Source organism: Streptopelia decaocto (assembly GCF_964273445.1).
Source record: "Streptopelia decaocto genome assembly, chromosome: 4".
In the NCBI taxonomy this organism is placed as follows: Eukaryota; Metazoa; Chordata; class Aves; order Columbiformes; family Columbidae; genus Streptopelia; species Streptopelia decaocto.
This window is the reverse complement of record NC_138658.1, coordinates 11,148,564-11,173,128: the sequence shown is the minus strand read 5'-3', so window position 1 is coordinate 11,173,128 and position 24,565 is coordinate 11,148,564. Positions and strand designations below refer to the sequence as shown.

General features: G+C 37.5%; 1 protein-coding gene across 1 annotated transcript in view; it reads right to left on the bottom strand.

Moving 5' to 3' along the window:
- LOC309439282 (bifunctional heparan sulfate N-deacetylase/N-sulfotransferase 3) overlaps nucleotides 1–24,565 on the bottom strand; it is a gene marked incomplete at its 5' end in the record, with an annotated part of 64,083 nt that overhangs the window by 15,250 nt on the left and 24,268 nt on the right. The window contains 4 exons of the mRNA XM_082051658.1: nucleotides 1,528–1,710; nucleotides 15,082–15,210; nucleotides 17,785–17,970; nucleotides 21,501–21,655. Of these exons, the coding sequence (XP_081907784.1) occupies nucleotides 1,528–1,710; nucleotides 15,082–15,210; nucleotides 17,785–17,970; nucleotides 21,501–21,655 (653 nt within the window). The remainder of the gene's footprint in view (nucleotides 1–1,527; nucleotides 1,711–15,081; nucleotides 15,211–17,784; nucleotides 17,971–21,500; nucleotides 21,656–24,565) is intronic.

Sequence of the window (24,565 nt, the reverse complement as noted above, 5' to 3'; positions counted from 1 at the left end):
GTTTTCTAAGTACTGACTTTTTCTTTTACATTACTGTAACAGCTACTACCCTATACATGCTGTAGTTATTATACTAAAATAATGAATTAATTATATAAGGATTTCCGTTCACAAATACATATTCTGATCTTCTGATTCAAATCAGTACATAATACCAAATCCTAGGGGTTTTTTTTATGTGCAGCTTTACAACTGCAGTAGTTTAAATTTTTTTAGAAATACTACTTGGAAACAATTTTGGACACTGCTCTTTAGTGGTACTGCACTGAAATGAAGGGAATTACCTATCTTCTAGGCTAAAAAAAATGTACCTGTATTCCGATTAATGTAAATTATAAACAAAAGACAGCATGTTAGTGTCTGTTACTTACAAATCTCCTTGCTAAGTAATTCTTATTTTTCAAGTCATTTGGCTACAGGGTAATTTCGATTTTTTATATTCACGCTCTCTTAAAATTATGCAATTTTCTTGACATTTTTCCCCTAGTTCAATGTTTTATTCAGTAACAGCATGAATTTTAAGCTGTATATTTAAGTCCAAATTTGCAATCTCATACTCAGATTCTAAGTTGGCAATTCACTATCATACGCTAGAAAACATTTGAGTACACAAGCTTAAATACATTTTTACGTTTGATTTAGTAAAGATTACTCCTTAGAATATTTCTACCAAGTCATCTCGGAAGGATGATATTTGCGATACATATTATCGGTGTCAGGACACATGTATCCACCCCACTGAATTGGGTGACCTGGCTCTGAGTGTGTGCAAACCCCCATGCCAGCATCTGCTGTAGCGTCTCTGTAGCGCCCGTGCTCTTACTGCTGAGTGATGGGCTGAACATGTGTCCGCCGTGGGGTCAGCACGGGCTGCAGCCTTAGCAGCTCTTCACATCCCTGAGAGTTTCACTTTGAAAGTGGGATAATGAAGCAGCGGAGTTGATAACATCAATGTATTCAGTGCAGGTGAACTTCTTGCTTGGGCAGTTCTCAGCCTTTTGTGAGTAACTTTCTAATCTGTCTAATCTATTTCTACTTGGCCAGTGAGTTTTAGCAGTAAGGTAGTCATGGTCTTAATACCCTTTACTCTTTTTGGATGCCCTCTTTTCCTTACACACTTGGAAAGAAGTTAATTTCTTTAATGGCCAATTGCTAAAATATGCATGTAGATCTCTATGTCAAATGCTTTGTTCCTGTCAGTTCCAAAACAAGAAGAGAATTAATACAACATGCCTTTCCTGTATTTCCCACATTTCTAAAAGCAAGTCAAGTAACAGATAAAATGCATTAACAGTAATTTTAATGACATATATTATTACATGTGAATTTAATGACCTTTCTATGGAGCTTTAGGCAATAGGGAAAACAATCACTTATGCTGAAGCTTCTGTAAGATGTCTTGTGGAGCCAAGCATTACATCTAAAAATATGACTGCTTTTCACTACTATAAACTGAAATACAAACTTCAGCAAAAACACCATCAAGACAATTTTTTTTCTGATCTCTTCATCAGCAAAACTGCCTACCTGCCAGAGAGGGTCCTTTTGCTCAGGGAATAGTTCAAAATACTTGTGAGCCAGCTGAACCGGAGGAAGAGTATGCAGTTTCAGGTTTGTCCAGGTATGAACAAAGTTGGCCAGATTCACAAAGGTATATAACCCCAGGCGGTCGTTTCCATAATTAGACAAATGTGTCATGAAGATGCTGATCTTTAAAAAACAAAATGAAGCAAGCAGACATTGACTCTTCCTGTCACTAGATGGCAGTATAACCACAGATAACATAAATTTAATCTGCATTTTGCTGTTCTTTCGAGCTGCAAGACTTCGATCGCATCCACACAGATCTAACTATCCTTGCTCTTCGTTGACTTACATCCTCCTTCTCAAGTCAGCTCAACACAATCAATGCAGAAAATTGTGGAACAGGTACTATGAGCTCTGGGTGAACTAGGATATGCAATCCTGCCCTGGAGTTTTACAGTATTTACACAATCTTTATGTAAATTCACTTAATGGATAATACAGGAAAAACAATAAATATGATATTAAAAATGTGAATTCTGTTTTCATGGAAGAATGAAGAAATCAGAGACCAAAAAGACAGCTGACCTCTACTGCTGTGATTTAAATCTTGTTGCTCCTACTGTAAGGTTTATAGGATAAGTAACTCTACAAAACTATTCTTCAAGTACTAGGCAGCTAAAGAAATCATATGCAGAAACAAACAAACAAACAAACAAACCTGAAACCTGATTGAGTACTTTCAAATAATTGTGCATAAAATACTCCAAAATAATAATTTTAAAAGCTCAGTATTCCAGCAGTTTTAAGGCTATTTGTATTTTGCTCTTCTAACACCTTACTGTGAAAATGCTACTTGGATAAATCCTCCCTGCATCCCTTGGTCCAAATGCCCTCCCACAGCCCCAGTGGAAGCCACGCTTGCCGTGGAGGTTTCTTACAGGAACACATGTTTGGATGCACATAAACCACGCTGGTGAGGGAACAGGAACACGCAGACTGCAGGGATGGGCTCCCAGGGACTGAGCAAGGGCTGAAGACTGAAACCTCTGCTTTGCAAAATGATCCATTTTCAAAGTCGTTTTTCACTGATGAAACAGTCTGTTCTTACGCTAAAATCTCCAAACCTTTGCTTCTCTAATAGTGACTTTTAAAAGTTTGTTGTTGTTGTTGTTGTTGTTGTGTTTGTTTGTTATTTTTTAAATAGAACTCTCCCAAGATAAAATCTCCAGGCTAATTTCCATGAAAATATTAGAAGAATGACTCTTTTTATAAATAAATCCACTAATGCCATGAATTGGCAATTTCTATTTCAACTAAAATTTGATGTAAGCCACTTTAAAGAGAAAAAAACTTAACATGACCATAACTCTGGAATCAGTTCAGGAACTGAAGTTTTATAGAAGAATTCCAGCCTTCAATTTAAAAAAGGAAAAAGACAAGAATGAAACACTGGAATCTACAGCTGTATCCTTGTGTTTCAGAGTATTTAAAGTACTGGCATCCTTTGATATAAAACATTCAAAGCTATTGAACTTCTGTCTTTGAACATCTAACCGTAACGCTACAGAGTAGTTGCAGTGAATGAAAACAGTACATCGCAGAACATGTTTTACTAATACTGTCATTTGGCAACACCTCTCAGCTTATATATGAAAAGCTGAGGGCTTCAATTTGACTCAAGTAAAATTAGAAGATATACACTGATAAATCATTAGGATATAATCTTTTTTTGTTAATCTCACTCCTATTTGAAAAGAAAGCCAACCACACAACTCCCTTTTAGGCAACCAATAATAAGCACTTTACCTAATGTATAACCTTTTCAAGTTTCCTTTTTCATTTCGGTTCTCAAAGCAGAAACAGACCAGCCATAGGACTACCAGGTTCTCAAAGAAGATACAATCAGAGTGTTCCCATAAAAAAGGTTAACTTGTTTTCTTGACAGGCTCTTTCTTTCCTACATGTGGGTTGACCTCTGACATTCATAATGTCAGTTTGCCTCCTGGCAGCTCCGTACCTGCCAACAACTACAGCACTACACTGGAAGAAAAAGTAAGAGAACTTGAAAAGATTGCTAGTTGGGGAAAAACACGTTTTATTCTTTCCTTGGTGGGAATATCACCGTAATTTTAAGAATGTTAGAGTGGAGGCTGGAAAATTGATTGGACGTATCATCATAAATAATGTCCAGCATAGGAAACGGTGTCAATGAAGGGGAAATATATAGAGACCTTAGATCCTGCTTTACAGTTATTTTTTTTTAATTTCAAATACTTTATGGTTAATTATTTACAACAAAAAGGAAGATGATCAAATGCTGGTTTAAAACATAAATAACTACATCTTGTAAAGAAGTCTCTACTTAGTGTAACCAAATAGAAGATCTAATATACAACTTTACATTGTAGATAAGGACTCCTTTACTCCTATATGGCATCAAAAATATTACAGACTAGCTGAGACTACCTTCCAGGAAAATCTGAACAGAAGTTTTTCCCTTCCTGTAGATACTGTACAAACAAATTCATTGTAAAATCCCTACTGCTACCTGTGTAAAATTAGCAAATTACAAATCTGTGCTTCACAGAACAGTGAAGTATTGCTGATCCGGGGCCTTCACTTGATCTGACCTGAGAAATACTTAACTCTTGCTTTCAGCTGCAAAAGGTCTTTCCAGGCTAAGGCAGCGGCCTGTGTAACTAACAGGATGCTGCAATGGCTGTATTTACATTTCTCTGAGTGAACTTGGACCACGTTGCACCCAAGGAATCCCAATAAGAGGTGACTCATAGTCTCTGATGCCAACCTGCCAGGCACCCTGTCCTACTCTGGGGGTGCTCACAGGGGTCTGTCAACAACAGCCATGCAGCTGCAGCTCTGGAAGAGAAGTGTAAGCCGCTCCTTCCGTTTCCCCAGCCAAAAGGAGAAAACTATATCCAAGTGCCATTTTGAGGGTTTTCCCCTTGGCGCTGGCCCAGCTGCAGGAGACGGTGTGTTCCTACCTCCCTCTCTGCGTTCCCACCAATTTGTGCACAAGGACGGAAACTCCTGTCGTTCCGCTTCCATTTGTAGGTTCACAGTCTCACACCAAGACAAAGCATAATTATTACTTTTTGCCTTCTGTATTGAGTTTTGATGCTTTGTTTTGTTCTGTCATCCCCCATTCTGCTTCATTCAAACAAGTTCTGACTAATGAGAATGATTACTCTTTCTGTGGCAGCTAACAGCAAGCTGTGCTATTAGAGATTTATTCTCTTAAAACCACAGATCGGGACATATAAAAGGAATCCTTTGTGGGCATCTCAGAAGACTAGGTCTAGTAAATAACACTATTTGTTCAATAATCTTGCACCTCTGGGAAATGCTGTAAAATATAAATAGAGCTTCATGTATTTCTTTATTCCTTCTTCAAAAAGGAAGCAGCTGTGAAAGGATTTATATTTACTCTAACAAGCATTTTAGCCTCCCTTTAGTTAAAAAGAGCTGATTTGATTTTATTATTTCCAACCCTCTTATAAAATCTTTTAATGCATCTCAGCATTTTGTTCATCTCACTGCAAGAAGGATCACCCTTTTTAGCTGTTCCTCATAAACAAACTATCATCTTCATTGCACTTCAGTGCACACTCTCCACAGGATTTAATATCTTTCACAAGGGGACTGAAATGGAATGCAGACGATTTTTAAAATGATGGTTTGGGACTAAATCTTGCCTCTAGGCAGCAGCTCCTTTCTTCTTCCCACCCATCTTCGGATCAGAGTAGCAAAGGTGCTTTACGCTGCCTTCTCACAAAGCCTCGTAGGCAACTGCATAATCTGCTCCTTTCAGCTTCTTCTCAGTATTTCTGTACTCCTCCTCCTCCAGAATAAAAGGGCAAAGGGCTATTTCTGATTTGCTCTCACTGATTACATTTGGGATTCTGACTAGTACTGCAGAGATGTAGGGAAATGAGGACAAGCACTCAGAAGAGACAGCTTTTCTTTGTTGAATGCTCGTTCTCTGCTGCATATTTCCTTACTACAACATTTCTCAATTAGAGGCAGTAGCTTCTAGGTCAACAAATTAGAGCTGAGACCAAGACTGAGTTGCTGCTATTAAATCACATGTGTCAGGAAAAGATGAACCAGCATGATCTAATTTATGTACCAAGAACAGAGAAAACAGTAGATGTTTGACAAACAATTTACACAAAATGAAAAAAAATGCAACAAGTTACCCAGTTTCTAGAGATGGATGTTATTTTAGCAGGCTGAATATTTTAAAAAATATTGATCACTACAAAATCAACATTATTAGGATGCTGCACCTATTAAAATCATGCAATAAGGACACTACCAACTAAGCTTCTACAGTCTTGATAACAGTTGTTTTACTGACAAAAACAAAAACAAGGCACCTACCTCCCAAAGGAAAGACATCACCCGTTAATTCCCAAGTGTGAGAAGCCCCTCTTATTGCTGCTAGTTTGTGCTATGTTTGTCTTCCTGGCTTCTTCACCCTGCAGTCAAGGGGTCTGTATTTTTGGTAATACAGGTATAAGAGGAACCATTCAAGCATTCAAGAACAGTGGGAAAGATTCTTTTAGGTGTTTTTGTTGTTGCTTCTTACCAAGGTCCCTGTGAAGGTCTGGAAGGGGGAATTACAAAGCTTCTCTGAGTTGGGACAGAAATGACTTATTAGTGAGCAAGACCAGCTTCTCTGATGGAAAGCAGCAGAGGGCAACACTTTGTGCTGGGCAATCTGCAAATATTCTGACTCCTTTCCATGTACCCTGGTAAGCAAAATGTACTTTGCTTCATATTCAAACACCATTTTACACAACCATTTTGCAGATGAAAAGGCTGCGCTTACACCTCACTTTTATGCTTCATACTCTTTTCTGTTTACACCTCCCTCATGGTGTACCACATCAGGAGGACTTTTCAATTTGGTTTCAATTACAGTAATCAAGAAAGAAAAGCAGCAATGTCTACAGTAGAGTAAAACAAATTAGGCATAAAAGTCTCTTAGAAGATTAAAATGCCTGTAGAACAGCAGTCCACGAAGCCACTGGTCTCTGAACTTCTTGATTGCACACACCTATCAGTAAAAATATTTTGACCATGCATCCCCAATGCCTGTATATTTATGTATAAACTATATACTTCTAATACTGAAGTTCCAATATTTTCTTCCCACACCCAAATCCATCATATTGCACACCCCGTGGGGTGCACATACCTCACATTGGAGACCCCTGTATTAAGCTGTCAGGATCTGACTATGGCTCAAGAGAAGCCTCCCTTGGCAGAGGTCAGCTGTACACTCTTTGGCAACCATCAGAGAATCAGAGGGAGGACTGAGACTTGCAGTGACGCCGGTGTCGTTAAACAGATTATTATTTTGGCATTTTAAATCTGGTACAAGAGCTGGTACAAGAAAAAATTGGCAATAACCATTTCTTACGGAGCAGCCACATTTTTTTTATTTTTACCATCCAACTTGAATAAATTCGTACTATTAAACCAGTCATAAAGGTACTTTTGTCATGGGCACTGTGCCACTCTCCAATCTGTGCAACAATATTAAAAAGCAGCACTGAGGCCTCCCAACTCAATGAAGTTAAACACAACACTTTAAAATGAAATTAAATTATGATTGACAATTAATTAAGTGATCTCTACTAGGCACTAGAAGTAGATGTGTTACCAATTTAGTATATTGCTGATATTTTAGCTACTGAACAAATATTTACAGGCCACAAGAGTATGTCTAACCCTCAGAACGCCCATATTCCAATTAATTTGGCATTGTGCACACTCTGTTTGCAGTTCTGATAGTCTCTGTGTTACTCAGAAGAGTTTTGTTTCAGGTATTCATAGACTCAGTAACAGCTGGCTTTGCTCCATTAGACTGACAAAGTGATAGAATTACGAATTAAATTGCAGTCTATGCTTGAATATATATTTGTAGTAGTTGAAAGATACTCCTTTTAGACCTGTATGATGCCAGAAAAGCTGTGTTCGATTCCACGCAATGCAGATACCAGCTTGCAACTCCCCTTTTTGTTCCAAGGCTGTTCTGCTGGTTTCAGAGCTGCCATGGATCCGTCCACTTGCACAGACAGCAAGCCAACTACTTGAATTTGATTTACATAGTAGTGTCTCCACTATAAATATAATGATGCCAGAGAATATTAATAAGATCAAACAAAACTACGTATTTAGTGTAGTTCTGAATTCTTAATCTGATTGTCAGGAAACCTGAGTTTATTTTCAGCTGTTGCACAAACTTTTTTCACTGTTCTCTGTAAATTGCTCATTACTCTTGTGACTCAAATGCCCAACTGGCAGTACTGTCCAACAGACTTGTTTCACTAACAGCTGTGAACCACTTGTACAGGGCTTCCCATTCGAGAATTTTGAAGGCAAAAGTTTTCTTATTGCTCACAGTTAAAATGAATTTGTTGCACACAGTTACAAGCAATCACCTCTAATTAGATAGCTAATCCTGTCCCACAGGCTTTCCATGTTGCCTGTTCATTCGTAATTTTTTATATTTTGTCTATTCCATCCAGAAAGTACCAGGCACTGTCTGGCTTTTTTGGGCGGGCTTTGAAGAACAGATAGGAAGGCAAGGAATGTTTGCAGTCAACCAAAACGCCAGGCAAAACTGACTTCCATCCCACCCCAGCTCACGGCAACACCCCAGACTATTGCCGGAGTTCCAAAAAGTTCCCAAAATGGCCACGACAGGATAGGTAAGATATGAAACTGTTGCCTGTCTCACTGATGCACAAAGTGGGTCAAGCCTTCCAAACTGAACCAGCTCCCCAGAGAGGCCAGGAGATGCTCCCAATGTGCTGCTGTGGGATGCCAGCAATGAACCTGACACATAAGAGCTCAGGGAGGTACCTGCACATCAGTGCGCTCCTCAACACATTTGTTGTCTTTCCTGCCTCTCACACTCAGTATGATTAAATACGAGGTTGTGCAAAGCAGGACAGGCAGAAATTGAAGATTTGGGCCTGAATGTCTTTGGTTTTGTATTTTCATCTGTAGTCCCAAAGCCTGAGTAGTCATCTTGTTCAGGGTCACATTAAGATACAGTAGGTTCTGCTGCTGCTTGTATAAATCCTCTTATTTTCAGTGCTAAAGGAGATAATTTCTCCCTTGCTGCAAGCCAATTAGCTTAATAACAGCTCTACTCACTGTAACTTGGGAGAGGTAAAAATTAGAGGAAAATAATACTTAGAACTGAATGCACATAAGGATTACAATTATTTTAAGATCAATCAGACAAAGGGCCTAAACCATTGTCTCCCCTCTTGATCACTATTGCTGGAACCACATGGAGAACACACAGCTGGCTACACATCAGTTTCATTGCTGGGCTGTCAACCATTTCAAGGCTTTCACCAAATTCCTCTCCACACAACATTTTCCTTTTCATTTAGGTCTGTAGACATATAGTACTTCGTAAGAGAAGTGCAGATAAGTGTGTGTAATGGAATTACTGTATTATCTTCTGCTTGTTTTACTTGGGGGCAGAAAAGGTATAGAACCATTGTTTTCCCTTGAACATCTTGTAGGATAGCAAAGCTCTGAATGTATATCTTCCGTAGTTCAAATGATATTTTAGGACAGGGTTATGCATGCCTTCTACAAGTTAAACAAGAGACACCTTAACTTTCACTGATGGCAACAGAAAAGGAGAAGCATACAATATTGTTTTAGACTATGACTCTCATCAAAGGTGCAGTCTGGGTTTACTAGACTGCTTGGATTTTAGAATCAAAACATACCTTCCACATGATCATCTGAAAACAAATAGATTAACAAATTGGAATATAATCTATTAATAAAATCTTACAAACTTTTAAAAAGCAGATGAGATATACCCCCATTAATATTGTCGGTCTGCTTCACAAATTTTGTTTCTATTGTTGAAACTTTGCACTTGGAAAAAAAAGTAAGCTTTTCCATATTAAAACAAACCAACCAACCAACCAACCAAGAAACAATAGAACTAGTAGGCCTGCCCTGTGTTTGCCCTGTTTATCCAGTGCAATATGATGTCTACAGAAGCAGATGGTATCATATATGTATGAGGAAAAGTACAGGATACTTTACAGCTGGGAGATGTGTGAAAAGCAATCTTCCCTTCTTTTAAGAATTACATAAAGCATGGAAATTTATATGGAATCCATGTCCTACCAACTACTACAGATGTGAATATCCAGCCAAATTTAATTCTGTATTTAAAATCTTGGCAAGTTCTTGATGACAAAAACACCACATTAGAGCAAGATTCTGATACAATTCTCATTAAAATGCTCATCTTCATTTAAGTGGTTATCCTCTGGTATTCTGTTTCAAGACAGACAACAGGAGTTAATGCCTAGATTCTTCATGCAATTTCATAGTTGCTTCTGTTTTTCATCTAAATTCAAATATAATCAATCTTGATCATATTGATTTTACTTCAAAGTGAAGTTTTTCTCAGTCCTTCATAGTCCTGTTCAGTCACCAGCTTCCACCTTTACCAATACGATCAAGTCTGAAGTGTGTTCTGGATGAACCCCTAACCATGGATTTCCACAATTCACTATACAACACCATAATTTTCCACCCTATTTCTTCCACAGCATGTCAATGCCTTAAAGAATAAGGAACATGGATATACCTATGTATTATCCCACTAAGAGGAATGACAAGAGGGAGGAAATGGGAAAAATCCCACTGACTTCACTGTGCAAAATGTGCAGAATCACATGTTCAGGTTGTTGATTTATCTATGTTCCACGGAATCCAAATATACCAGCTCACATATAGGAACCTTTCTCTTTTGGGATATAACTATCTCTTACTGGGATATAACACGCTGTTCACAATGATGCCTTTTAAAATGGGCTTAACTATAAGCAAGTTATGTCACAGAACAGGGAACTCGTGTTCCTATTGTCTGTGCAGCCTCAAGGAGAACAAGCGCCGGTCAGTGTGTTTGCCTCCTAGTCTGCAGCCTCCATCTGCCCTGTGGGACAGGCGAGCGAATTTCAATTATTCATTGGACAAAAACTGCTCTAATAGCACATCCCTAATAGCTGCTCTCCTGGGAGAACACCCACATCATTAGAGAAAATGCTGCAATTAGCAGAATCCTCTTCCAGTCACAATTTTGGAAAGATAAAGAGTGTAGAGCCTTTACGTTCATGTATTACCATAACATGTATAGCTACTCAGCAAGACATTACTCAGATTTATTATGTGCTTGTTAATGGTTCCACAGTGCTGTTATATATCAAATAAGTAATTTTGTAATAGATAGTCTTAGTTACTTTAAAAATTATGTTCTCAGTTAATCAAGTTTTGGTACTTAAATCCATTGCAACACATGTGCGAACTAAAAGCAGGTGATTCGTAAGTTGGGTCTCTGAATATTGTATCAGTGCTCTTTGAACTCTTCTGGTCACAGTTCTTACATGGCTTATTTTATTGTACATGTCCCCCATCAACTGCCTAGAGAAGCAACAGCTATGGCACAGACGGATAACTAACCTGTACAGACAGATTTTCATAAAGAAGCAGTATCTATATATGTTCCTAGTTGCAGATGAGGAAAATATACTGTGGCAGACAGAAAGAAGTATTCAAATAGTTTTTGCAAAGGCATGTTCAGTTCAGCTATGTTTAGTTGTTCCTGGTTCTTCAGTCTAATTATTTTCACAGTGGTTCTGAAGTGTTGATAGAGTCTTGTCAGTATGGATAGAGATTTATTAGCAAACCTAACAAGAAATGCTACAGTTGATGGTCATGTCTATACCTACCTCATCACTATATATAGCTCAAAATCTAATTGCTCACTTCATCATTTATAAGGCATATTTAGAAGACTGGTACGATTTCATTCAAAGAGATGTTTAACAGAAATATTGCAGACAGAGACAGTTGAATCTGGAGTCACTGAAGATTCTTACAAGTTTATCAGGAAAAATCAAAATACTTGCTAAAATGTTTTCAAGTCAGTACAGATTCTTCATTTAAATATGCTGATTTAAATATTTAAAAAAATGGGATTTATCTTGAGATGTTTCTGGTGAAATTAATGCTAAATAAATTGATAAAGAAATCATATTTTCTTTATAAAGGGATGCCATATTAAATAAATTAAGCTTTCTTACTTTAGCATAGCAGAGCCAGATCCTTAAACCTTGGTTGTTTAAACATTTATAAAGGAAGTTAAAAGGCAAATATGCTTAATTCAGTCTCCTTTTAATTGCTAGGATCATCTTTTGCTGTGATTCTCTTAATGTGGTATTGATACCACTTAGTAGGTTATACCTCTTTGTTGCCAGCTGTTTCCACTGACATTCTCATTCCTTCCTATAAGGAAGAATTTACTAAGCAGTGGGAACAAGAAGAAAGCCACCCTTGTGCTCTTATGTGGAACCATTGCTACTCAAAACATAAAAACAGAGAAAAAAAAGAAGTAATGACAGGAAAAAAAGTAACAATGTGAAATAATAAGACAGCTGTCTGGTTGGATAATACACCATTGAAGACTTCTGCAATCTATGTTTTCCTTGTGCCTTTGCTACAGAATTCCCTGGCTAAATTAGTGCAAGTCACACAACCTCCCTCTAAGTCAATTATCCAGCCAATAAGGTGGGGAAAATAATACCAGTATGCTAATAATATAGGGCTGCTGAAGGTGCTTTTTTTTTTTCTTTTTTTTGTGCAAGATCCTGATATAGTACAATCTTGCCTAAGGGCCACTGAAGTCAGCAAAATCTTTAACAGAAGATAGGCATAGAAAATACTATTGGGAAAATAGATAACGTGTTATATTACTACTTGGGCTCTTTTTCAGCTTGGTGGCACTTCAGCATTCTAGATACTTTATGAACACAATGGGCAGAACCGTCAAGATCACTTTCCAGCCACCATCAGATTGCAATCAAACCAGCAGAGCAGGGATATAAGTGCACACCCAACAAATATAGCTTGCCAACCACAAGATCAGCTACTCCAGCAAACCAACTCCTAGTTCCCATATAAAACAACCAGCAGAGACTGTTTGCCCAGCAGGATTTCCTGTGTGGACTGACACGTTGGTTACCTGCAGGATCTCTGCCCGTGAGGTGCCCTGGGAACAGGGTGATAACGCAGGTTCTCATGTCAAAAGCTCACAGATGCACGTATGATCCTGTGGGTTTTTTTGTGATTTATTCTGCAGATTGTGGTTGATCTAACGTACTATAATGAAGCAGAGCCTCTCTTGTAAATAGCTACCATTGCTCAGCCAAATTGCAAAGAAATTTGGGGCATTATCCTTAAGGGCATTTATTTCAGTGTAGGATGCTCGGTTTCTAAACTCTCGGCCTAATACCTTACACCGCAGAAACTATAGCCACTTAAAATCAGTGATCCAAATTAAAGCAGCAAATGTAACGAGGGCCTTTGTTAAGATTTACATTTAATCTATACCCACATTTTCCATTTTTGGAAACTAAATATTGTTAAGAATATTGTTTAGCTGACATTGTCATGATTCCTAGGTTTCTTCTTCATAGGTTTGCATCAGTGAAAATGTTTAGAAAATGACTCATAATGGAATTTTTGTATCCTCTGAAAGGCTGGGTGTTTGATGTCACGGAATCCCGGCAATTTGAATGAAAACACAGGAAAGCTTATGAAATCCAAAATGCCATTTCATAATTAGACACATTTCTAAAGCTACTTAGTTTTCATTTTAATGCCTAATCTTTGCCCAACTCTGACTTGCAAATTATAGTATAAATACATGTAATACTTAAAAAACACAAAGACGCATACCATAATCTTTAAATTGATTACATGACAGGCTAATGCTTACAACTTTAGAAACTGCTTATAAGCAGATATTTAAAACCAGACTGATTGTCTTTTCAAAGTCACTCTGTAAAAGGATCGCAACAATTTGTCTTGGGGAAATTTTGGCCTGATATTCATTTACAGTTGTATTTAGAAAACAGTGCATTCAATTTCTATTATTTTAGCCTGTATTTTATTGGGGATATCATATTTATCAGAACTAGGTGATCACACAGTCCACAATGCAACGCATAAATCAAAGATCTCAGTAATATATAAGGATTTTAAGCAGGCATGATTAAACTTCCAAGATTAATACCAATAATTATGATTGTTTCACTGTTTATCTTGTCTTCCTCTCTATTCTCTTCATTCTTTTAATATAAAGGGTTTATGCCTCGAGCAACCACACTAAATTTTTCTGTTTCCCCACCGTAGTAAGATGGTAAAATGTGTTTTGGCTAAGTTGTGGCTGTGTTTCAATATGAATACAGATTGTGCTGTCTCAAAATGTTGTTACTATATGTCTTACTCCAAGTCTTGTTTGTTAAGCTAGTAGCCTGTACTTAAAATCCACATATTGCCAGAGCATTGCTATAGTACCAATACCTTCCATCCAAGGAATTTTCCATGCCTCTCCTCTGTTAACATGTTGTGCCTGACATGATATATATATATAATATATAAGATATATAATCAAAATTGGGACTGGGACTACTGCCATCCTCTAGCAGGGAGATCATGTGTGCGCTCAGGAAGTGAAGTTTTTATTTCCTAATTCTACTGTGTGAACATGAAAAAAGAGAACAAAACATTGTAAGAAGAATCAAAATTATAGCCTGAAAGGATTCAAGGCTTGAAAACCACACCTGCTTATAAATTTCTAAAGTCACTGACAGAAGACTTTTTTCCTTTGGGCTTCCATTAAATTATGGAAGATTAAAAAAGGGCACAAAAATATTTAGGCTATTATTCCAAAGGATTAGAGTTGTTACTTTCAGTGTTCTGAAAAAAAAGAGTCCTAGTGATTACATTTGTACAAAACGGGTAAATTTTATTTATGTGTTTCATTTGGACTTTGGCTGAAAAACTCACCTAAAAGCTTGTCTAAAAGGTCAGTCTTGATGCAACTGCTACTTTGAAGTACAATACTGTTCTGCCAGTATTCTGTAGTTTCATAACCACCTTTGTTTTTTATTCTTCCATTAAAGATAAATGAAAGGTTAAGCAGACGTATTAACTACGTGGTTCATTTACTTTGAAGCTATTATGATTTGGCAACTGAAAATGCTTAAAACGGGTTTAAGTGCAAGCACCTATTGCTTGTAACTTTCTCAAATCAATGACTGTTTCCAACATTAATTTGGCAAAGTAGGGTAATAGACTTTGCCTGAGGTACTCATCTCATAGTAAACCCCATTTTTAATGCTTGAATTATTTTAAAAATTAAATCTTGGTGTCCCTATTTTGTACAAAAGTAAAGAAGAACTAGAACAGTTGCTACTACAGCATTACTAATAAATCAGTTGACCAAAAAAAGCAGATATTATCTTTGTACAGCTAACAGAACACACACAATATTAGATATTAAATTAATGAACTGAAAAAGCAGAAGAGCTCACAGTGACCAATCATCACTGTTTGGGAGACCCAGCTGATTAGCCTTGAAGCATTTAGTAACTTCTCCTTTAACTAATTAAAAAAAAATTACATTGTACTTACTGGATTGAGAACCACTGTGAAGAACAACTCTCCTCCTTGGATACTTTTGTCTAGTTCCTTTGGGCCTCCAGGATACTCTTTATAGAAAATGGTGTGGGTAAATAAGCCACATGTTTGCCGAGGAAGCACCTAAATTTATTTAAAAAAAAATTAAAAAAAAAAAAAATCAAGAGAAACGCACAGAACAAAAATGTTTATACTTTTCATGAGATAATAGGTGTCAGATAAGTAAAATATAACTGATAATGTTTCTTGGTGATAATTGCTGGGTAGATTTGGCATCACAACTTTTCCAGAAGTCAATAATGATCTTAGTTGGATTAATACACTGGCAGATCAATAAATAGTGCTTACTGAAAGAAACAACATTTTTACTATCAGTGAAATCATAACGTCCAAAAATTCATCACATTTTGTTTAAAACTGGAGGTTGATCTTAACTGGTAAGTTACAATTCAGGAACCTCCTCAAACTAATTTTGTCTGTAACAGTTGATAATAACAATATGCATTTGAAGTCTGGTCATCAAAGATTCCTGAGATTTTAAAATAATTTGAAACATAACCTGAAATATTATCGGTCTATATTGTATTATTCAGTTCCACTTTTCATTTGAAAGATGACTTGTATTATAATATTTGCTTCTCACTCAACCGTGCTAGTTTTATTACACAGATTGCAATAAAAAGTAGCATAAACAAAAGCATGGATTTTTAAAAAGCAGCAAAGAACTAGTCTTTTGAATAGGAATAACTAACAAATGCAGTTAGGTTTTCCAGTAGAACTTCAAAATGTTTTTTATCAACTTCAGAAAATAATTCACTGGACAGTATTTAAATTATGTCTATTTTTAACGGAAAAACAGCAGAGTATTGATGTTCACATACAGTTCTTAAACTGGCATTGCTCTCAAAATTCTTGGTCCAATTTATAATATTATATAATAGCTTAAACTTTTAAAACATACAAATTCCTTACTTGACATAGACTATGGTTTTGTAGATACTCTTTATTTCTTGTAGTTTCATTTCCCAACATCTTTTTTGTAATGTATAGGATACTGTGACCACAGATCATAAATTCAGCATTGTCAGAAAATGTGTGGAATTTGTGTATTTGCGATAAACTTGCATATACTTCTTAAAAAACTCCAGATTTCACTGACAAAATACGAGAGCAATTCTTCACAGAGGGAGGCATTAAAGCTGTACTGGATGGGAAATGCTCTGGCAAATATTACACAATGATTTTCCTACCGCATGTATTCATCAGTATAAGCCTGCAGATGTAAAATATTAATGCATTTGCCCTGAAGAACTGGCAGCTTGAAATTCCCCAAACAGGTGGTTTTACACAACTGTTCTTGGAAATAGATTTTTGGCCCTAGTGTCCTTGTGTTATATCTCATTATGCATCTTCAAATGAAATGTTTTTACAAAAATTTATGAAAGAGATTTTTGGAGATTCTGAGAGTCAATCAATCTTCCTCAAATGCTTCACGCCCCCTGAGCATATCCACAAACCCATTATTTTACATGCAGCTCTTGCTCTGAGGCAAACAAACTGTAGCTCAAATCTGTATGGTGTCAATTTTTTTCCTGGGTGTCTGGAGATCACTTTAGTTTGCTTCATCCAAAAATAGATCTAAACTTTTAAACATCAGTATTTGGCTTAGAAAAGTGGTATCTATGGCAACTCACGGACTTTTTATTATGTTATAAGCTAAGAGGCAGCTCTTGTGCTAAGGGACTTGACCCTCCAAAACTGCTTGTTGCAACCAGAAGCATAACACAGCACACACACATGGATCTTTCCCATTCACTGCTCTCCTACATGCTCCAAAAGAAAGTCACTCAAGGAACATATCATCAAGTATTTTAGAAAGTTGTTTTGAAACACTTCTGAGGTAATAATGACATTATGTGAATCAGAAATAGCCTACACCTCAGTGACCAGATGGTGTTAGCATAACGCTTTTCGTGTCAGTTGTGTATAACCCCTTTTGGCAAATACTGCTGTCAGCAAACAACACTGTGAATTATGTAATACGGAAAAATTGTGTGATTTGACTTGTGGCTGTTTCATAGCCTGGAGGTAGGGGGTGGGCAAGGGCGGGTGTGCCCCCCTTCCCTTCAACCTTCTTGGGAATGTCTGTCCTGTGTCCAGACTGCTGGCCTGGGCTCAGTGCAGGTTAAGCCACAGCTCCAAGCACAGTTCACATTTCTGCATGGCAAGAAGCAAAAGGAGGGCAACCGTGCACCGCTCAAATAGAAGAAAAAAAATATTTATGCACCAAGACCCAGATTCTCAGATGGCAGAAACTGGCAAAACTCTTTTGCAGTTAATCATATTATGCAAATTTAAAACCTGCTAAAAATCTAACCCATAATATTCTGTTAAAAGATGCAAAGTTGACTTTTTCCTTGAGATCTCTGCACCAGAATTAACAGTAGGACTAGAACAGTTAACAGCCTGGCAACTGTTAACAGCGGGGTGCCTAGAGGCCACCTTCATCAGAAGTAACATCATCAACAGACCGATTTTAATTAACAAGATACTGTCAAATACATCTTGCTACTTATGCACAGCAATATGTGCTTCTCACAACGTGAACTTTCAGGATACCATGCTTTTCCACTTAGAAATAAATTGTTCATCAACCGGTAGAGTGGTTGTAATATGAACATCATAAATACAACTCACCATGATATTTTTGTGGATGAAGCCTCGTCTGTATCTTGCAGGCTTCAGATGTGGGTATTCTTCTGTGCTAGTAACTCTGATATTCCAGACCTTTTTCCAGGCATCATAAAGTTGGACGTGTACTGGATAGACCCCAGAATGGTGTGGAGCCACTGCATAGCCCAAATCCGTTGGAATGCCATGTTCCTAAAATAGAACAGAACAATGACTGCTTTCAAAAATGTAAAAAATGTGATGTTTCAGCATTTCTCAAATCCTTTGTGAGAGAGATCAAAACCAGGTCTGAAATGTGAATAATGGTGATATCAAAATACACTAATAAGTAAGGGAGATGGAAGGCAGCATGGGGAAAATGAAATGAAGGATTTTAATACAAAAGCCTTTTCAATAAATATTTTTATGACTATCTAGGGAAGAGTGATGTAAATGTATATTACACTGATTACTTCAATCAATACATTAAACAGAAAGCTGCACTCTTTCTAGTTCTTCTAAGGAATTTGCTCACAAACTAAGAATTCAGAGATAAAATTACTGGCACATATTCAACACAACAGGTAGCATCTGGCAGTTACAATAACAAAAATGTGATTTCCACTACATGTACCTACACAATTATTTGGATTGTTAGCTGAATTTCACAGAAAGTCACTGCATTTCCCTTCTAGTCACTCAAAGCATGAAGCCGTATTGAAAAAATAGCTTAATCACTTTAGTGTCATTTTTAAAAAGGAGAAAAGACAAAAGCTTTTAAAATTCTAAGGATAATAGGTAGATGTTGTAGACTAACCTCTTTTGTAGCACATCTTTCATTTTTGCAGACTCCTGTCACTTATCTAGTTTACATACGTGACCTTGCAGGTATTACCTTCTCTTGACATTGAATATGTTTTCTTTCCAGTTGGTGGTTTCCAACACACTGTAATGAATTTTGACACCTTTTGTCTTTTCTTCCAGGTTACTTTTCAAGGGTATTCCTGTAATGGTCTGATTAGCAGAATACACTGTCCATAAGATATTGCTGTGTTGCAATGATTAGGAAAACTGCCTTTGAATGACCTTTGAATTCTGTTCAAGAGTCTTTTACATTTTTTGTATTTTTATTGTCATATTCATCATATTTTTTAATCACACTTTGTGTGCAGAGGTAAAAATAGACTGATACTTGGTCTCTTCCTTTGAATAAACTAGTTACTAAGGAGTATGGAAAACTCTCTTATCTCAAAGAAAAACAGGTGCATAAAACAGGTCATCTTAATCTTTTCTGGTGGAGCAGTGGACTACTGCAGGAATGCTAAGATACTGGACTTAAAAGCTTAAATATTCAGGATTCAATATTAGACTAACTGTTATAATTCAAATCTGACAGCTTTACTAATAGCTCAAAACAAAGTGTACTCACAAAAAGCAGAATTTGCTTCTGGTCTCAAAAAAAATGAGAAACTAGACTTTAAAGCTGTGAAGGCTCCAAGGGAAGAAAGCTATTTTTGCCTTATTAAAGGGTACTTTGGATTTAGCGTAATGGGATGTGTAACAGACAGGTATGATTTAATCACACTTGAGAACTATAATTTTTCGATATTTAAAATACTGGTGAAACTAATATTTCCCTTTAGCACTTTATGGCACACACACTGGGGTGTAAAATTTTATCATTCCAAGGCTGGTAGAGCTTTTGGAATTCATGTAAGGCCATCGCGCTCCTGGGTAAGACCCAAACACCCCATCAGCTGCAGCAGGGAGCACATCATCTGCCAGTTTACACCAGGGGTGCACTACGGGTAATCTGCCAAAATGAGAATTATTAAGATCTGGCGTATTGGATTTACTACATGAGGAGATAAAGAATGGATATGCCATCAAGTTATATGGCTTCACACTATTTAATTCCATCACAGATATTTCAATTTCTCATCGTTCTATCTCTTCTACTTCACTTAAGCATGCATGAACATCAGAAAGAAAAATCTTCACAGAACATCTAAGAAATTGCATTCTCTAATGTCCCATTTAATCTCCTTCATTCAGCTATAAACAAACGTCTGAATTTTAAGGGTTTTTCCCTCAAGTTTAACAATATGCCGCAGTAAAGATGTAATTAAAATATTTCATTCTAATTATGAGCCTATGACTTTAATGTATTAATATCTATTATTTCTTAGCAACTATAATTCCCAAGTTGAGCATTTCACACGCGATACGCACATTCAGTTCAATAACGCATGAAGCATCAACAATTTCAGCCTCTTTCAAAAAGGCAGGATACTTTGTTATTAATCTAAATGCTTTAAGCAAATCTAATGAGTAACTTCACGTCTGAAGCTATATATAAGTGTAATATAAGGTATCTGTAAGTATTAAGGGCATATAAAGTAGGCAAGAAAACAGAAAATTAGATGAAATTATCAAAACCAGGGTTGAATATGAATTATTCTAATAACATACTTCAATGGTTGCATACTGTGGACTAATCCCAGAGGATTTCTTAAGTCTTTTTGCATCACACCAGAACTACAAGAACTAATTTAATTTCCAGTGGAACTTGCAAAGTACACAGAATCACAGAAAAAAAGGAAGTTTGGACACGGGATTTTAAAATTTTCATGGTTTCAACTTTCACTGAAATGTTTTCTTTAAACAAAGAATAAAATTGAGCTGGCCTTTACTCAGTACTCCAGTTTACAGTAAACCTAGTACAGTCTTTGGTAGAAAGAAAGAGTATACTTAAGAGGGAAGTTTTCAATTACAAATTTTAATCGCTCAATATTTGAGGTCTCTGCCTTCCTCCTGCACTCACTGACACATGACCACAAGCACATCCTTGTTTTTGTTCCGATATTTCAAGGAACAAAGTCATTACTTGCCAGCTAAAGAGCAACCACTGTATTTTGAAAAGAGAGAAGTTAGGCTGTTGGAAGAGTAGGTGTATTTCAGCAAACAAGTTTGCTTAAGTCTGCTCAAGTATTCTGATCTAACACTTTATGTCTTCACATTGGACCATTTCTTCAGACAAACAATATGTACTACGTATGGCAGTTTCATGCTACTGTATGAAAGTAACTGTAGAGAAAAGGTAAGTCTGTTTCTCTGGTATACTCAGACCTAAAGATCTGGTTTTACTTTTTCTTATGCTCTCACAAACTTTTTTCAGAGCTTTGCTGTGAACAAAAAATTAGTAAAGGCAATGCTTTTCAAAAAAAAGTTCATAAAGCTGATCCAGAGGGAATATATAAGATGTTAATGGGTACCACCGCAGAAAAGCATGTGGCACACTTTGTTAATTCTAACATGAAGTGTTTTCACAAAGTCATTTGATATGTTTCGATGGAGTGTTTCTTCTTTCAGAAAACTGGATTTTTTTCTAATCTAAACAAAGGGTTATTTGGACAATATTGAAACGGAATAATTTTTATCTATATTGAATTTCTAAGATGGGAAGGTATTAATTCCACATTCCAAAATAATTTTTCCATTAAAGATCTTTTATAAAGTAATGCAGAAAACAAATTTAATTGAGAAGAAAATCCAAACTGTAGAGAGAAAGAATTTTCAAAGCACAAAATACAGTGACTGCAAAAATCACTTTATCAAAACTTCTTTTTTTTGCAATTACTTGACATGAAAACAAATTCTACAAGGACTGATTCTCCAACAAAATAGGAATAATGGTTTCTGAATACCTACATTCAACATAAAATGCAAAAAATACAACTCACTAAGGCAAATTTTTTGTTGAGGATCATCTGCTCCACCAGTGACGACTCATTGTGGAAGAGATGAGGCTGCATGTGACTCCACATATGGGGAAACCACCAAAACTCATCTACAGACCTCAACAACAGGTCATCGCCTTCATCTTCCTCCTCAGTGCCTGCAGAAAGAGAAAAGAGTATCCCCCAAATAAAATCTCTACTTTTATTATATTCTTACAAATGTCTGAAAATATAAGAATGAAATTAACACAATCAAATGTGACCATTTAAAGTACTGAGGATTTTAAAATGTTTCCAAATACAAATCCCTTTTCCTAAAGTACTTCTAGCCAAGTAAAAGACTGAGAGCCCCATTTTCACAGCATCTTGAACGCATGGCACAGCACAGTTCCCACACACATGTGCTATGTGTGTAACATTAGCAGCTAAAGGACAGAGTTGAAGAAATTGTATACGAGATCATTTACTAAAGAGTATAAATGAAAAAGTCGACAATTCTTTTTTTTTTGCATTCGTTGCCCAAATTAAATTCACTCCTTGATCCAACTTCTTTGCCTTTCATTAACTCTATCTTGAAGTATTTTTTCCAGCAGCCTTTTCAAAATATAATGCATAATACAATTATTTTTGCTTCCCTGCTAATTCTTGTTTTTCTGATTATGGCGTATATCAGAAATCTGCATCTTTGAAGAGACAAAAGGTGGCTGGAGCTCATCGAGTTATTTCTCAGGTCCCCGGCCTGCCTTCCAGCTGCTGTCCTGCCCATTCCTGAGGATGTGGTGCCAGAACAGGCCCTGCCGCCATTTCTGGCGGCTGAGCTGGTGAAGGGGAATCACTTGTACAGCAGCGCATGGCCCCGCCGCTCTCCCACACCTCTCCTGCTGCAGCTGCCGCAGTCAATAACCCAGCGGCAGGGCTGTCCTCTCACCCTGAGCTGCCTGGTTGCTTTGAGGCTCATAAATCCTCCCAAGCCTGCAAGAGAGGCAGCTGCACCCCAGCTACCCACAGGGACGCCCCCGGGTGCACAGGGCACTATGTGGAGGGTGGGGGCTGCCGGGACCCTGAGTGCTCCAGAGGACATCCATGTGATCTGACAGGAACAACAACCCGCCCTCCATTCGTGTAATCTGATGATAACAGCCACCCACCCTCGATGCTCAGGCCTGTGCTTTGGCTCTGGATAACCTACTCGCAGAGACTCAGCCTGAGGATCTGACAGCAGCCAGGGCATGGGAAGTGTCAGTGTCTAATTAGCTGGCAGATCAGGACACCCTGCACACCCCTAAGCCCAGATATCTATCCTCGTCCCAGTGACCGGCTAGTCCTGTCAAAGGCAGCCAAATTTAAATAGCCCCTTAACAGTCTGCCTTGTAAAGACTGTATGAGCTAAACTTTGACAATGTATATCTTAACACTTCTTCAACATGTGCCTGTTTCCTGCTTATATGATTGTTCCCACCCCCTCCAACAATGAACACAACTTCACAAATTTTCACTTTCTTTCACAAAAATTCACTTTCTTTCAGCATTTTGCAACATCCATTCTCCTTTTTCAGCCTTTCAGATGAACATTCAGCTCTGATGTTTTTCACATCCATGTGGCCGTACTCTCACTAGCATTATATGCCTTTTGCATTCTCCTCTTTCCTTCAATAAACCTTGTCTGACATACCTTCACTGTTGTGATTTTATTCCTCATTATCTCTGAGGAAACTAAAGGACTGAATGAAAAATGCAGGCAGACATATGTAATGATGTATCAAGATTTGTAGAATCATTACATTTTAAGACTCCGTGTCAGTCCATGGGGCCCTGTGTGATGTTCACGCAGTATCAAAGAAATTGAGAGGAGTACTTAAAGGTCATACGATAGCCAGATTGTGGAGAAGAAAGCATATCATGAAAGGAAGAAAGCCACAGCAAGGGATGAGCTGCAAGAGAGAGCGGCTCAACTCATTCAGTCTACATGCACTAACTGGGCCAGTTTGTACTACAAACACACAATATCTTTACCAAATCCCACTCAACCAAGAGCAGGAAGCCCATGTGCATGCTCCCTCCAAAGCATCTGTCAACTGAGGCACAAGAAGTGGTCTGGAAAGTACCTCTGCCTGCTGAGGCAACGGTGACAAACTTGGCAGTCAGGACTCTTTGATGGGCAATTCTAGGCAAGACAAAGCGGGAGGAAGGGATGGGAATAGATGGAACAAGTGACATCCTGCATGTGACTATATTAAGGTATCTCTAGTCTCTCTGCACTGTGCAGGTGACACCTGGACTGCAGAGCTGAAACCTGGACATTTACCGAGTTTACCTGAAGTCTTCTGAGGCCTAGAAAGACCCGTGGAGAGACTGTGCAGCCCCAGCTGCTCTCATCTCCACCCGTTCAGCTCTGAATAACAAACTTCTTTGCCTGCCTCTTCTTAACATGGCAAATAATACTGACCAAGGTGCACAACTGAGCACAGGAAGAGGAACGTTCACCCCTCTGCTACATAACATGCGCAGCAGTCGAGCATATTCAAGCTCTGTATATTTATCTTTGGTTTTGAATAAATCTATTTTTGGTTCCTAGTCTCACCTGACATGTCACTTCCCTCTTTTTCTGTTAATATCCTTCAACTATAATGTTATCTTGTGTTGTCTTTTGTCTCTCCTTCCAGACTCTGATGTTGTCTTATTTCACTTGTGTGTTTCTTTCTTTCTTTTTGTCCATAAAGAGCACCTTCTTTCTTCTATATCACATGCTATTCAATACCTTATCTTTTATTTCTCCCTATTTCTACAGTGGTTTAAATATGAAGCTATTGTAATGGGTAATATCTACTGCTATTATATCTCTACAGTAGAGATTAAAATGTCCTAAAGGATGAACTGTGGTAGCTCAACAGATCTCTCAGTTAAGTCAATAGGAAATTTTATTTGATCAGTGGAATTTACCACTCAACAGGTTGAAAGCAGCTGAATTTTAATAAAACATGAAGAGGAATCCAATCTGTTTCATACTGGCACCTAATGCAGACACTGCAGCTTATTAGTAGAATTATAGGTACCTCATCCTGACATGT